Source organism: Gasterosteus aculeatus, chromosome 5 (genome assembly GCF_964276395.1).
Source record: "Gasterosteus aculeatus chromosome 5, fGasAcu3.hap1.1, whole genome shotgun sequence".
Classification (NCBI taxonomy): domain Eukaryota; kingdom Metazoa; phylum Chordata; class Actinopteri; order Perciformes; family Gasterosteidae; genus Gasterosteus; species Gasterosteus aculeatus.
This window is the reverse complement of record NC_135692.1, coordinates 7238277-7251974: the sequence shown is the minus strand read 5'-3', so window position 1 is coordinate 7251974 and position 13698 is coordinate 7238277. Positions and strand designations below refer to the sequence as shown.

Sequence of the window (13698 nt, the reverse complement as noted above, 5' to 3'; positions counted from 1 at the left end):
ACTTTGTGGAAATGTTGTTTTCTAAATGGTACAACCACCATCGGACATGTAACCCTTGAGCAAATGATCCAGTGATGATGTCACATGATGTCATCCTCAAAAGGAGAAATGAGGTGCAATGCTCTTGTTTCTACATTATCCACAGTAGGATCCCACTGCCGGGATTTCTGCACGCTGAAAAAGGGCTCTGGCAGCTAAAAACTTGTTGTCCCGACCACAAGAGAGGACAACATGACAAAGAGAAAAAAAAACCTCGTCTGGAGAGTCACCGCTGAAATAACAGAAACACCCACCTTTGCAGGAATGTCTGTACATATATGATGTCTCTGTGATATTATCCTTCTCCCTCCCTTCTGTTGTGTTTGTGTGCGTACTCACACACTTCTGCATCCGCCGCCTCATACTCACGTCTTCCCAAATGTAAACTGGTTAATTATGAGATTCATCGCTGTTAGCACCTGTTGGGTAATTAATGCCAATCACTGCCTTCTGGGTAGGAAAATTATCCTCCATAAAAACACTATTCAGCTAACCTCCCTCTTCTCTCTTGTTTCCTCTTTCCTTTCTCTCTTCCACACTCATTACCTTCAACAACCTGTGTGCCCTGCGCCTGCTGTTAGCAAATCAACCCAGAAAAATAAATAAGCGCTGCTATAAACAGATGCTGCAGCGCTGGCCTTGCTCGTGGAGAAAGCGTTTTTTTGGAGTACCGTCAACCACAGATTGGCAGAACGTGTAGGTGTGTGGATGTGGCGATGGAGAAACCCGAGATGTCAGCTTAGCAATCAGAAATTGGTAAATAATTCAGGGCCGGGCTAATGCCTGGGACGGTAATGGTGGTGCTGGCCAGACTGGCGGTTTGCAAAGCAGAGAACTGTGCCGCAGCTTCATGAGTGTATTTTGATATTCAAACTAATCATATTCTATCAATTTTAAGACCTTTTGCAAGTTTAATTTTTAAAGTTAACCACTTGATATCGAACTGTGTAGTCCAGGTCTGCAGCAGTTGCAGTGACGGTGAGTTTCATCACCGTCTGCAATTTTGTTGATTTTTTGTTTTTTACGGCTTTTGAGCAGCTCCTCCATTTTTTTTGTGCATTTTCAATAAAATGGCGTCAACAGCACACTTTTAGTCGCATACTGACATCTTTGTCTTTTCATTTCCAAATGAGTGAATTCAACAAGGGTATTAGTTTGAATTCTGATTCTGTGATTCTGTTTCCATATGCCCAGGTCATTTGTCTTGTTTTGTATAATATTGCTATCACTCAAAATAATAAAAGCCAGAGCAAACCAGAACTCAGCAGTAAACACAACTAGAATGTTATATGTGAGAGAAAATTGACTTTGCAGGATATTGAACCCCAAATACTGTGGCATTTGGGGTGTGAATGAGGACCCAACTAAACAGGGGGCACCTTTTATTGCAGCCTCTGCCATCAGTGTGTAAAGGTGTGTGGGAATGTAAGAAAAGAGTAACAGACAGCGCTTTGGGCGGTCTGATTGCTGGAAATGTGATTTTTCCAATTTCTTTCACGCATCTGTGCACCGGTTACCTGCACATGCACACAATTCCTACTCATTTGTGCGACCAAACAAAGTTGTGTACACCCTTTTTTCAATTCCTCTCATTGCCTCCCAGCAAAAAACAACAAATCAATGTCTCTCATCTACTACCCGCTAACTAGGCAAGACTGACAGACCCTGTACATTCACATCAATACTGTTTATTCACACTTGTATTTAACAAATGTGCCGATGCCACAGAAAATGGGGACCAATTCAAGTATAAGTTAATGCCAAAGCACCAAAAGCCCACAGAACCACATCTTCAGAATGCTGCCATTGCGAGCTTGAAGGCGAAAGGCAACATGGACCTCTGTCCAAATCCGTCCTGCTCTATGTCCCCCCTAACTTACATATCAGGAGAGGCCTAAAGGACGGATGGTCTCAGTATAGGTCTCCTCGCTCCATCTTTCACCAAACACACTCAGCCTCCCTGCAGTGGGATCTGCTTTTCCTTTTCCACAATCTCTCTCCTCTCAAGTCTGGTCCTCCGCTTGCCTTCCACCTGCCTTGAATTTCGGTTCCCGTTCTCTATTTATCCCCTCAGTCCCTATCTTTAAGACTTGGCATGTAGGACTACTCTTAAGTAGTCTCTGTTCATCCGGATAGGATGGGAAAAAGGCGCTTTTCAGATCCCCTCTGCTTCAATTTCCCAGGGTTCCTGAGGGGGGCTGATTCAATTGCTGCGTGCTGGTAAAGTTGACAGTGACATCTAAAGGTACTTCTCCTTCTGGATGCCTGTCTCTTATGCTCCTCTAGAATTACTATTTGTTTAATCGGTGAAGCAATCTCTGCAATTGCTCTCTAAAGTGAAAAAAGTCACTTTCTTGTGTGATTGTAGATGTCTGTCATACATACAAAGTCATGCAAAGTCAGAGTTGCAGGATTACAGGCTGTGGCTAGACACTTAGAGGAAGTATTGAATCGGCATGCAGATGCTCTACCGCGGTAAAGCTGCTGCATCATCACAGGCTGAGCACTGTGTATTATATGTTACTGGGCAGCCAACTATATTAATGTGCTCTCTGATTCTCCAATAAGGTAAAGCCCGTTGGTACAATGAAGCTCATTAAGTTGCTTTGTGCACTGACCCAGTGGCAGGCTGCTGGCTGTGATCTGATGAGAAGATGAAATGGAGCATTTGCATATATATATATATACATGATGCCAAACAGTGGCCAATGAAAGGGCAGGAATGCATTTCAATGTTCCATTTTTAGTCCACGGGTTCATCCTAAGGGGGCTTTTGGCAGGAGAAGGTTATGATCTGTTACATCCTTAGACATTTTCTTGTCTAACATTACGTTGCCAGGCAACCACCAGCTGTTTCCCCTTCATTCCGGTCTTAGCTAAGCACCTCCTAATGTGTTGTCGTTTTTTAAATCGGACAGCCATTAAACTGTTAGCAGGAAGGCAAATGAGCTCATTTTGTTCCGTGTCAAGCGATTCCTTAAATGCGACTGGATGAAACGGCGTCACAGAATTCCAATCGTTACATGACTGGAGTCTTCCTGCAAGACAGCTACTAGATTTCAAAGCAACGTTTCACACTAACAAAAACTATATAGGCTTTTGACAGATCAGTCCTTCAAAAGATTTCAAAGCAAGAATTGAAAGTCAAACTGATGATGTATTCAATGAGTGTGTTCTCCTTCACTCCCTCCTTGTACACTGAGGTTGTTCAAGCTGTGTGAAGTTTATCACTATCAGGTCATGTGTGGGCCAAATACATTCAAACAGCATGACCTTTCCTGAAGCAAAAAACAGTTTAAATCCTCCAAGGAAGGAGATTGTAGACTGTCTTCTAATATTACAGCACAGCGATGTGCAGTATCATTCTAAACATGCATGTTAATACAGTAAATGGCTACAGAGTAGAAACACACATCTGTTTCTCTCTGGGCTAAAATGGTGCGCAACAAAAACAGCACAAGGAGAAAGGAAGACATGGTGCAACCGACTCCTGCCTAAAGGGGCAGGAAATGGCAAGAGAACGAGGCCCGAGTGGCCAGAAGCCGAGGGGGAGCTGAGAGCAGGGCGACGGCTACACCCAGAAGGGCGGAAAAACAAAACTCCGTCTCGTTTTTTTTTCCTGAGTCGTTCCAGGCCGGTGATTTGCAGGCGGCGCAGACAGGCACTAGATCTGTCAGAGCATCGTGACGCATTTCGCCCAGCCACATGTCCCCTATCCATGGGCCAGTGCCCAGCAGGATGGGGGGCGGTGTGGGCGGGGGGGGCTGTAAGCCTGTCCACGAGCTTGTGTGTCCCGGTGTTTGTGTGTGTCCATATGTATGTGCTAGCGGCGGGAGGGCTGCCAATGTGTCCCTACCTCCTCGGGGCAGCGTGGTGAGTGAGCCAGGCCATACTGAAGCCCGCGGGCCAAAAGAGAGAGAAAGAGGTGCAGTTGGTAATGTGCCAGTGTGTGTCTGTGTGGGGAGAAGGAGAGGGGGGGGGGGGGGGGGCACGGATGCCACATGGGGACGGGGTGGGGGTGGGGGGGGCTTCACAAACGTGGCTCCAGCGTGAGATTTCCCTTCCTGTGGCTTAACATTGCTGGTGGCATGAGCCGGCTCGCCAAACAAAATCTGCTGCTTGCCCCCGGGTTGTGTGAAACACAGGCCTGGAGAATACAAGAGTGTGTATACGGAGGTTGTACACGTGTGGGTGCCTTTTGGTATCCATATATATGTGTGTGTGTGTGTGTGCGTGTGTGTGCATATGGAGCATAAAGAGGCCTCGGCTCCTTGGGGACATGGGAAGTGTTGCTGAGGCCAATTCATCCCAAACAGACTGCTCTCTTTCAAAGCCAAGACTTTGGAAATGCACACACATGGAGATGTGACTGGCCGACATACAGCTCCTATAATACTGGAGGTGTGACAATGATCCCCCCCCCCTCCCCCCCAACCGGATCCGCCCGGTTCAATTCATTAACGCAGTCTGGATCCTACATAAAAGCAAACCATTTTACAATGTATATGAAATGACATTTTCCGTATTTAGAATGGTTTGGTTCTACCAGTAACATAAGCTAGACGTTTGAACCATTGACCCATTCACTTCAGATGACAATTACAACTTTGTTTTGTTATTAAACACTGGAAAATACGATTTTGTTTGATTGAAATAAATGAATCAAAGTAATTGTTGATAATTCATTCATAGCCTTAGTCTTTGCAAACCTCATGTTAGCCAACCATTTCAACTGTAAACTCTATCCATCTTCCGTTATCTCTCTATTTGAACTATATACAAATTCAACCATTTATCAATTACATGTTTTATATTAGCCATCTATTTTCACCATTTAATTCCAGCCACTTCACCCTGTGTTACCCTTAGGTTACATTCCTTTCAGATAACTGCACCGTGTATCCGTTACTTACCAATCGGCCTGCTTGATAACTAGTTTTCAGGCATCCAATGACATTCAGGTGACGCAGACGTCTGTATGAACGTCAGCGCGTGGATATATATTGTATATCCTTTCACATCAAATCTTTTTCCTTGACTAGTTGGACTCATGGGGAACTGCAAAGGTACCCCTGAGGTGCAGGCAGCCCTAGCTGGGGATGGAATCACTACCAAACCCCATGAGAGGGATGTTTCCACTGTGAATATCATCAGAACGCAGTTGGGAAGTGGCAGGGATGTATATGTAGTCAGCGCGACAGAAGATTAGAGCACTATTTCCCCTTTACAAGAGGAACCATGTGTTATAATTCTAGTAGATTAAAGAGGATTCCACGCGGTGTAACACGGCTCCATGTGAGGGGGCATAAGTAGCTTCACAATGCTTCCACTCGCCGCCCTTTAGGGTACGTCTGACAGACATGGAACTGGTTTTTACTAAAAGGGACAAAAGCGTTTCCTCGGTAACTCCAATCCTGCAATGACAAAGGATGCATCCTCCAGTAAATTAAACACAAACAAAACCCTTCACTTAAAAACTATGTTTAACCTTGTCTTCCTTAATATATATATATTAATTTTTTTTGCCGCATCCAGAAAAAAATCCTAATATTTGTGAAAGGCTTGACTCCCTCATTTGAAAAGTCGATTAAGAGGAGTCAGTGTAGCAGTTAATTACAAACCAGTGCTGATAACCACCTGTTCAAACACACAAATGGGACGTCTGTCTGCTGATCCCGCCGCTGCCTGCGAGTGCTCCAGCACTCCAGATATCCAAATGCAAATGAGTCCGATGGATCGATGGATGGGACGATGGTCATCCCGCTCCGGGTTTCACCGAGGCGTCCCGCGGGTTATGTCGCACACTCTCACACAAGCGCACGGCCGCAGACGTAATTACCTGTCAACTGCAAGATGTGACTTCCTGGGAGCAAATGGAGTGATTAATATTTGTGAGGACGGCGGAGGGGGAGCTGGGAGGGGCGGGGGGGGGGGGGGGTGGATGGCTGATTAGATGTTAAGATATTCCCTGTCCCTATTGCTTCTTTTATTACAGCAGCACAATGACAAGTTGGCAAATGACATGCCCGGGGATGGGAGGGAAACGGCTCTTGATTGTTTTAAATCTCCACAAAATGAGTGCTTGTTCCAAACGTACACTACCTTACACAAATAACTGTGACGCTGAGGTTTGCTGAGTTTATCTTTTTTCTTTTTTGGAAATCATTTGTCTTCCGTTCCCCGGGCCAAGCCTCCCTCCCCTCGGCCACGTTGACACCTCCCTGGCCGGAGCTCTCTCTGCGCCTAAACTAAGTGGCTGTCTGATGCCGGGGCGAAGCCTGCCGGCTGCGAGGCCCCAGAGACCTAATAAACAGGCATCTAATGGGGTCCCCGGGCGACTGACGGGGGCCTCACATTAAAATAACTAGGCAGAGAGATGGTGCAGAAATGAGGCCCCGGAGAGGAGGAGGAGGAGGAGGAGGAGGAACCACCTCTGCACTTTTTGAGGATCTGAGTCTGTGGCTTAATGACTTTTTTTTCCTTGTTGCTCTCTGTAGCCCGATTTGCACCTTTAGTGTATTTCAACCCAGTCTCACAGCGAGACGTGTAATAGCTACGTTGTGGAACGTGGTATAACGCTTTATCTCCAAAATTGTGACAATACTACGTTTTATTTTGGCCCATTCATTTACATTGGCTTGCAACTACTAGAAACTAATAAACGGAAGATCTTCTACATTCTCTGACAGAATATTATGAAATTAATTATACATACCTCTCACTAGAAATGCCATCGAAATGCATGCAAATGCTTTCTTAAAATATTGTGTTTTCGCACATAATAGACCGACAGTCCGCCATTTTCATGTTCACACAACGTAGCTATTGCACGTTTTGCTGTGTGACTGGGTTGTGTATTTTCATTGTCGGGTCTGTAGCTGTGTGGCACCAAGGAGAGACAACAAATTCACACCAAACAAATGGTCAATTGTGCCAAAGACTGCATGCAAGAGTATCATGAGTTGCATTATGTTCACTGACTATTTATTATGTTCACTGACATTATGTTGTCTTTTAGTTCAACTTGTAAGACGTGTATTTCTAAAGGCCATTTGTATTGGCTTCTCAAGAGCCAGCTTCACTCTTCGAGGTAACTGGTGGAAGTTTAGAAAGTTAAAGTCCATATCGTCAACATATTAAGACCTCCAGCGAAGCGCCATTTGGGGCATGTTAGCCTTGATTGACAGGTATCTCAGATGTAAACTCTCAATCCCCGGGAGGCTGTGGTTTGTTTGCTTGGACCACCTGAACCCTTTACCACGTAGTATGTTGGTGAAGGCACAGACCTTGCGTCCGTCTACACAAAAGTAAGACAATGCCTCCAGTAACAAGCACATGGGCCATTTCCACAAACACACTTTAAGTGACTTTTTCTGTCAGCATTAAGACGTCACTTTACACAGATACGGAGCAAACAAGTGTCACAGACAAACATGGGGATGTGGCACTTTGACTTCTCCCGCTTTCTTTTCCTGTTAGAACGCGAGTAGAGAAGCCGGGCTTAAACACCTAACTGCTACCAGACGACCACCTCCAGCCCTGTCATTTCCTCTATGGCGCGGCCTCCGTGCACTTGTTTCTATACGGCGTGCGCAGCCGTCTGTGAGTCTGCACGCCGGAGCTCCTCTGTCAGCTCCGACACTCCGCAATCAGTTCTGACGCACTGAGGGCTCGGCTGACAGCTGGGAAGAGAAGGTCACACAGTCACCTACTTTTAACGAAGGATATGCACAGCTCCTTTTGACAGGCCTGCACAGGGCGCACGCATAAACACACACACACACACACCCTCGTACACACAGTCGGAAGGCGGAGCGGGAGTATTTTGCAGACGGGGCCTTTCCTCGTGCCTGTGCAATCGCAGACGCAATTATCTATTAAAATTTCATCCTTTCCATCTCAGAATGTTTAGGGAAAGATTATAACTGCTGGGGAGGTAATTAAGCCTTCAAATGGTGAATTGAGTTGTGAATACAGAGTGCTCTGTGTGTGTGTGTGTGTGTGTGTGTGTGTGTGTGTGTGTGTGTGTGTGTGTGTGTGTGTGTGTGTGTGTGTGTGTGTTGGCCCACCTTAAGGCTCTATGGTGCAGGACTAAAGAAGCACTCTATTGGTCGGGGGGAGTTGTAGTAATTTGCAGGGATAAATAGAGTTTTACAATTACATTTCATCAGTAACTTCTTCATTAGATGGTACAAGATTAGCTTCTGCCTGCTCGTCGATTACACTTAAAAGACCTTCTGGTGCCTTGAACTGTAGCGAAAGTCACCCTGAACTCGCCGCTCGGCTCAAGATGTTGTCAGACTGTGTTTCGAGCATCAATCCAAATATGAGCGGAGCTTTTTTTGCAGACAGATACGGAGGCAAAGCCCCCGTCCTTCAGAGCTTCAGGAAGGGCACCCTCTGAGATCTCTCGACTGGCTGTTGACTCCCCCCACACCCCTCTTCTTCCTCCCTTAACCCACCCTTCTCTGTCTCCTCAGCTCTCTTTGATGCTGCAAGCGAAGAGACGCAGGATTTTCAGCCTTTTTAAAGATTCAAACAAAGTCTCTGGGTTTAGAGGAGAGATGAAAACGTGCTGCGGGCCGGCCCCGCCTGGGGGGGGGGTTGGTGGTTCAGGCTGGTTCTGTTCGAGTAGCAACCGGGGTCCGTTTCCTATGACGGAGTCGTCCAGCCACGCAACATAAGAAACACGGGCCCACTAATTGCTACTTTCTCACTTGTGTGGTAATGATTATGGACGTCCAAAGGGCGTGTTGGGGGTCGGGGTCTGCTTGTTTTTCTCTGCCTCCGTTGACACACGTATTGATCAAAGAGGAACCCTTGTAAACGATAAAGCAGCTGGGGTCATCAGCGATTCCTTAACAGACAAACGGCACTCTGACTGACTGATGGAAGCCGAGGAGCCATTTCGCTCCCCTTTGTAAGCAGCCGGGTCTTTTAGAGATTAATCAAAGTCAGTCAACGGGGCAGTCTAGCCATAAGCTGTAATCAATAGAGGCAGTCAGTGTAAGAAATTTATTTTGCAGTATGTCTGGACAAACTCCCTTTGCGGACACATACAGGGCCGTTGAACCCAAGCACTCGTCTTTGTACATCCCCCCCCTCCCCCACCCTCCCTTTCTTCTCTCCTTTCTCCAGTCCGTCGGCTCATCCACAGCGGCTCTCTCAATGAAAAATCGCCCTGCCCTTTTCAGTCTATTTATCTTCCGCAAATGACTTAAAAGAGGAATAACACGGTCACATCCAGCCAATCCATATCCAACCCCCCCACCACCACCACCACCAACACCACCACCACCACCGCCCACCCCAGTGATGAATCGCCCTCCTCGGCCCGGCGGAGTCACGCGTGAACCGATCAGGTGGCCGTAGCGTTGTATCCGGGGAGATCCTAGAGGTTAATAACATTCCACATGATTACCCACAACCCCCTGGGGAGGGTGGGGGGGGGGGCGGGGGGGGGGAGCGGGTCCCATACTGTAAACAACAATCACTGCTTCACAGCAGCGTTCGCGCTGACCGCTCAGCTGAAAGGCCGCTTCGCTGTAGCTCATCTCTCCCACGGGGACGGAGGGAGGGGCGGAAAAGAAAAAGACTCCAGTGGACCCCAACACCTACCGGAAGGGTTATTCGTCTTTTCATGGCAGCGCAGTAGTGAGACTGAGACCCCCTCCCCCACCTGACCCCCCCCCCCCCTCTGAAACCAAAGCATTTTAATAAATGCAACCTTTTCAATGAGATGGGCTCTCCTCATGATGTTGATGGTGTCCGTGGGCGTAGTGCTTCATGCTGAGTAGGGTTATGTCACCTCGTCGTTAGCTGCGCTAGGATTACATGTTTATCTCATTCTCGCAAAAACAAGGAGTGACTCAGCCCCTCCCCCACCACCACTTCCTGTCCATCGTAGGACTCCACAGATATCCTCAATAGCTCTTCTCCCAACACCATTCTGGAAGGCACTTTTATTTGCAAGGTAAAAATGATCTCATCCAACTGGCGTATCCTTTCACTTTTCCTCTACCACACACTAAACGAATGGGTCAAATGCATTGGGTTCCTTTTTTTAATATTTGCTGGGCACCAAAGGCTTGCAGTCAAAAAAGGAAAGAGACATTTTGTTTTTTGATGGTGTTGCATGGAATTTTTGACTGCAATTTCATCATCAGTCAGAAGGAACTGCAGAGAGAGAGACAGTCCTCTAAAGGACCAGTTGCTATTTATCTGCAACACATTCATCTCAGATCTGCCTTTTGTTTTGGCAAAAGACATATGATGCAACTTTGAGAAGATTGGAATGCCGTGTGCTGACTTCATTCCACGTGTTTATGACGCATATGTACCGTGTGCTCGGGTCTGCACATATTTGAGTGTGTGTTTCTGTGTGGATGCATCTGTTTGATCTTCGACGTTAAAACACAAAGAAGCGCTGTACTGTATAGCAGCCCACGGGACGCAACAGAAATAGATGGCATTCATGCGCTCTGTATTCCACCACCACCGCCACCCTTCAACCCCCCCCCCCCCCCCTCCCCCAATCCCCCCTACACGCAAACACACATCCATCACCACCACTTACTTCCTCGCCGACTCGCACACACACTCCCACTTCCCTTTCTCTCTCTCTCTCTCTCTCTCTCTCTCTCATTATATCATGTGGGCATGAACCAAAATAAAACGGTGAATAATGGTTGGATTGGAAAAGCTGCACAAAAGGCAGGCAGATATTCTCTTTCCAGCACGTTGTGAAATGGATGGGTATCTGGCCGATGCGAGATAAAACAAAACCCAATGCTGTCATTTGCAACAAAATAGGAACACGCCTGCGGGGATGTGTGTGTATATTTGAGGATTTCAGTATGAGATATTGAGCCATGAGTGAGTGTTGCATCCTTACATCACTCCAGATGACTTCACTGGGGCCTCTGACACCAACCTCGACACACACACACACACACACACCCTCCCCAAAACCCACCTCTGTACGCTGCTTTATGTTCACCAGTTCACAAAACTCAATAGAGGGCTGTCCACACAAAAAACAATAACAAAAACACTCACGGAGGTTTGTGGCCCTGGAAACATAGTGCTGCGTGTGCATCCCAAGGGCCTCCTCCCCGCGATACTGCTCACCTGGACACCCGCCCTGCAGCACGCTGGCGACAGCCCTGTCGGACAGGGGAGAGAGAGAGAGGCACAGAGGCTGTGAGGGACACACACATAACATGGCTAATTGAAATATTATATATCCGGCTGCACAGAATCTTTTTTTGTATGTAAGAAACTGTGATTTAGAACAAAAAGAAAAGTGATTCCCTGTGATGAATGAGAAATGTCTAGTTTCAACGGTGCTGTTTCTGGAGCACATGACACACTCTTGCCTGTATTAAATGACACCGTGAAAGTGTAGAAAAGTGTTTTCACTTATCTACAGTCACACACAAAGGAGCGCGATGCCGCCTTCACTCTAGTGAGAGAAAACCGCCCCCGCTTGACGAGGGAAGAGTAGGCAGCTCACGTAATGTTATTCTATACCACAGCGGATGATGGACACACACATACTTATGAAAATTAATACAGACTATGTCCTGAGATGCTTTGGTTGCCACGCAACCACATCCTGTGTGAGAGACATTAAATGCATGATGCATTATTTCATAATTGATTCTTATACTTGTGATGTGCACATGGGCAGATAAGGAAACGAGCGAGACGTTGCGCGCTCCGGATCTCTGCGTGCGTAGGCTACTACTGCAAGTCTCTTTGTAAACAAGCGCACTGAGAGAGAGAGAGAGAGAGAGAGAGAGAGAGAGAGAGAGAGAGAGAGAGAGAGAGAGAGAGAGAGAGAGAGGTTTACCTGGTCATGTTCTCTCTCTGAGGCCGGTGCGCCTTCTCCAGCCCTAATTTGGTGAAAATCCCCACGAGGGCCATGATGGCCACTACTCCACATATGATGTAAACAATTAAGTTCGTCTTGTCTTTTGTGCTGTCGGCGATCTTGCTGATTTTTTTGTAGGGCGTCTGTCCGGTCTTCATCCACACCGGGGTGTCGTAATTCTTACAGGTGCTCTGATCCAGCCGCGAGTGCTTGAGGGAGCAGCAGAATCGGAAGCCACAGGTGCCGCAGCAGTACAGATAGTCGCTCGTCTTGCAGATAAACGGCGGGTCCCACTGGCCCATCACGTCGTAGTAACCCCGGCACTTGTCCTCCGTGTGCGGGGTCTCCTCCGACAAGCTTTCCTCCTCCCTGGAGCCGTTGGAGGTGGCGATCATGACGAATCCGCCGAGCAGTCCCGGCTCCCCGTCCGCCTTGCACACGAGAGCCATAAGTTTGAGTAACAAGAAGCCGAGCAGAAAGTATTTCCCTTTCATCGTGCTTCCTCCGCCGTTCAACTTCACGCAGACACGAAAAGACTTGGAGAGAGGGGAAAGGGCGCGCGGTCATGATATGCTGAAAAGTCCAGAAACACGCATCCAAAAAGCAACGCACCGTCATCCGCGCCGACGGACATCTTCATTACCACATCATCATCCACAAGAGAGAGGCGCAACGGGCAGAACAAAATCGGTCTCCGTGAAATGAACTTGATGTAAACTAACAGCGCTCCGACGCGCGCTTTCCGCTGCGCGTTTGTTGGTCTCTCACTGAGGCGTTTGCAGGCGCAGATTTTTTTGGCGTTTTGAGGAGTGCATCGCTTTGCGTATCCTTCGGGTGCGCTCTTACGCACGGGAGCAGGCGGAGACACGAGCCGCGCAGAGGACGGGAGCGCAGTGAGCGAATGGAGGAGGCGAGATAGTCTGGTGCGCAAAAGGAGAGGAGGAGGAGAACATGGGGAGGGAGTGAGACTGTGGAGAGAGACACACAGAGGGAGGGAGAGAGAGAGAGAGAGAGAGGAGGAGAGAGATACAGATGGAGAGAGACAAAGATATATACTTTATTGTTGAATATAATTAAGATAAAAGGATAGGCGCTTCTCTCTTTAAGTTTGCCGTCGAGGAAAGGTGTTTCCCCCCTTTCCCCTCTTGTTTAATCCATTTTATTTATTTTCCGTATAGTGGGTTGCCGTTGTTTTCACGAGTGGCTTAATGTGCTGAGAGTGTGCCTGACATGGCTTCTAAATCAGGGAATACATTTTCAAAAAAGACCCCTTCAACAAAGATGTGGCCCCATTTCGCACTGGATCCCTTCTGAAAGGTTGTAGGCCGTTTTTAAGATGGAAAAGAGAGAGCACGTCAAATGTGCGAAAAACGCCTCTCCCATAACTAATATTTCAAAAGAGAAACATGTTTGGCTTTCTAAATCGAACTGAAGGGAATAATTTTCTTCCTGCAGAAATAAGTTGAAGTTGCTAAAAAACCTCCATGTTATTTGTATGCTTTGGATGAAATCGAATCCCGAAAGTTAACTCTCATTCAAATGCTGAAAATAATTAAGCAACCGGAAAAGCAGTTTGTCCAGTAAGATGAGAAAAATACTGATGGGAGTATCCTTCCGACAGTGGGACCACCTCTGTCCATGGTGCTGAACGACCCCAAGGTCCTTCCCCGAAACCTGTCACACTAAATGCAAAAAAAGTATTATGACTATTAGATGTTCAGTCTAGTTTCTGCTACATCTGCTGACGAAAAGAAATGCATTTATAATGCAAAAAAAAAACAAAA

At 47.1% G+C, this 13698-nt stretch overlaps 1 protein-coding gene across 1 annotated transcript in view; it reads right to left on the bottom strand.

The window, feature by feature from the left end:
• Positions 1-12848, bottom strand: part of shisa9a (shisa family member 9a) — a 41757-nt gene extending 28909 nt beyond the window's left edge. The window contains exons 1-2 of the mRNA XM_040175978.2: positions 11894-12848; positions 11098-11204 (exon numbers count right to left, since the gene is read on the bottom strand). Coding sequence (XP_040031912.2) covers positions 11098-11204; positions 11894-12408 — 622 coding nt within the window. The 5' untranslated portion in view covers positions 12409-12848. The remainder of the gene's footprint in view (positions 1-11097; positions 11205-11893) is intronic.
• Between the last annotated feature and the right edge of the window lie 850 nt (positions 12849-13698).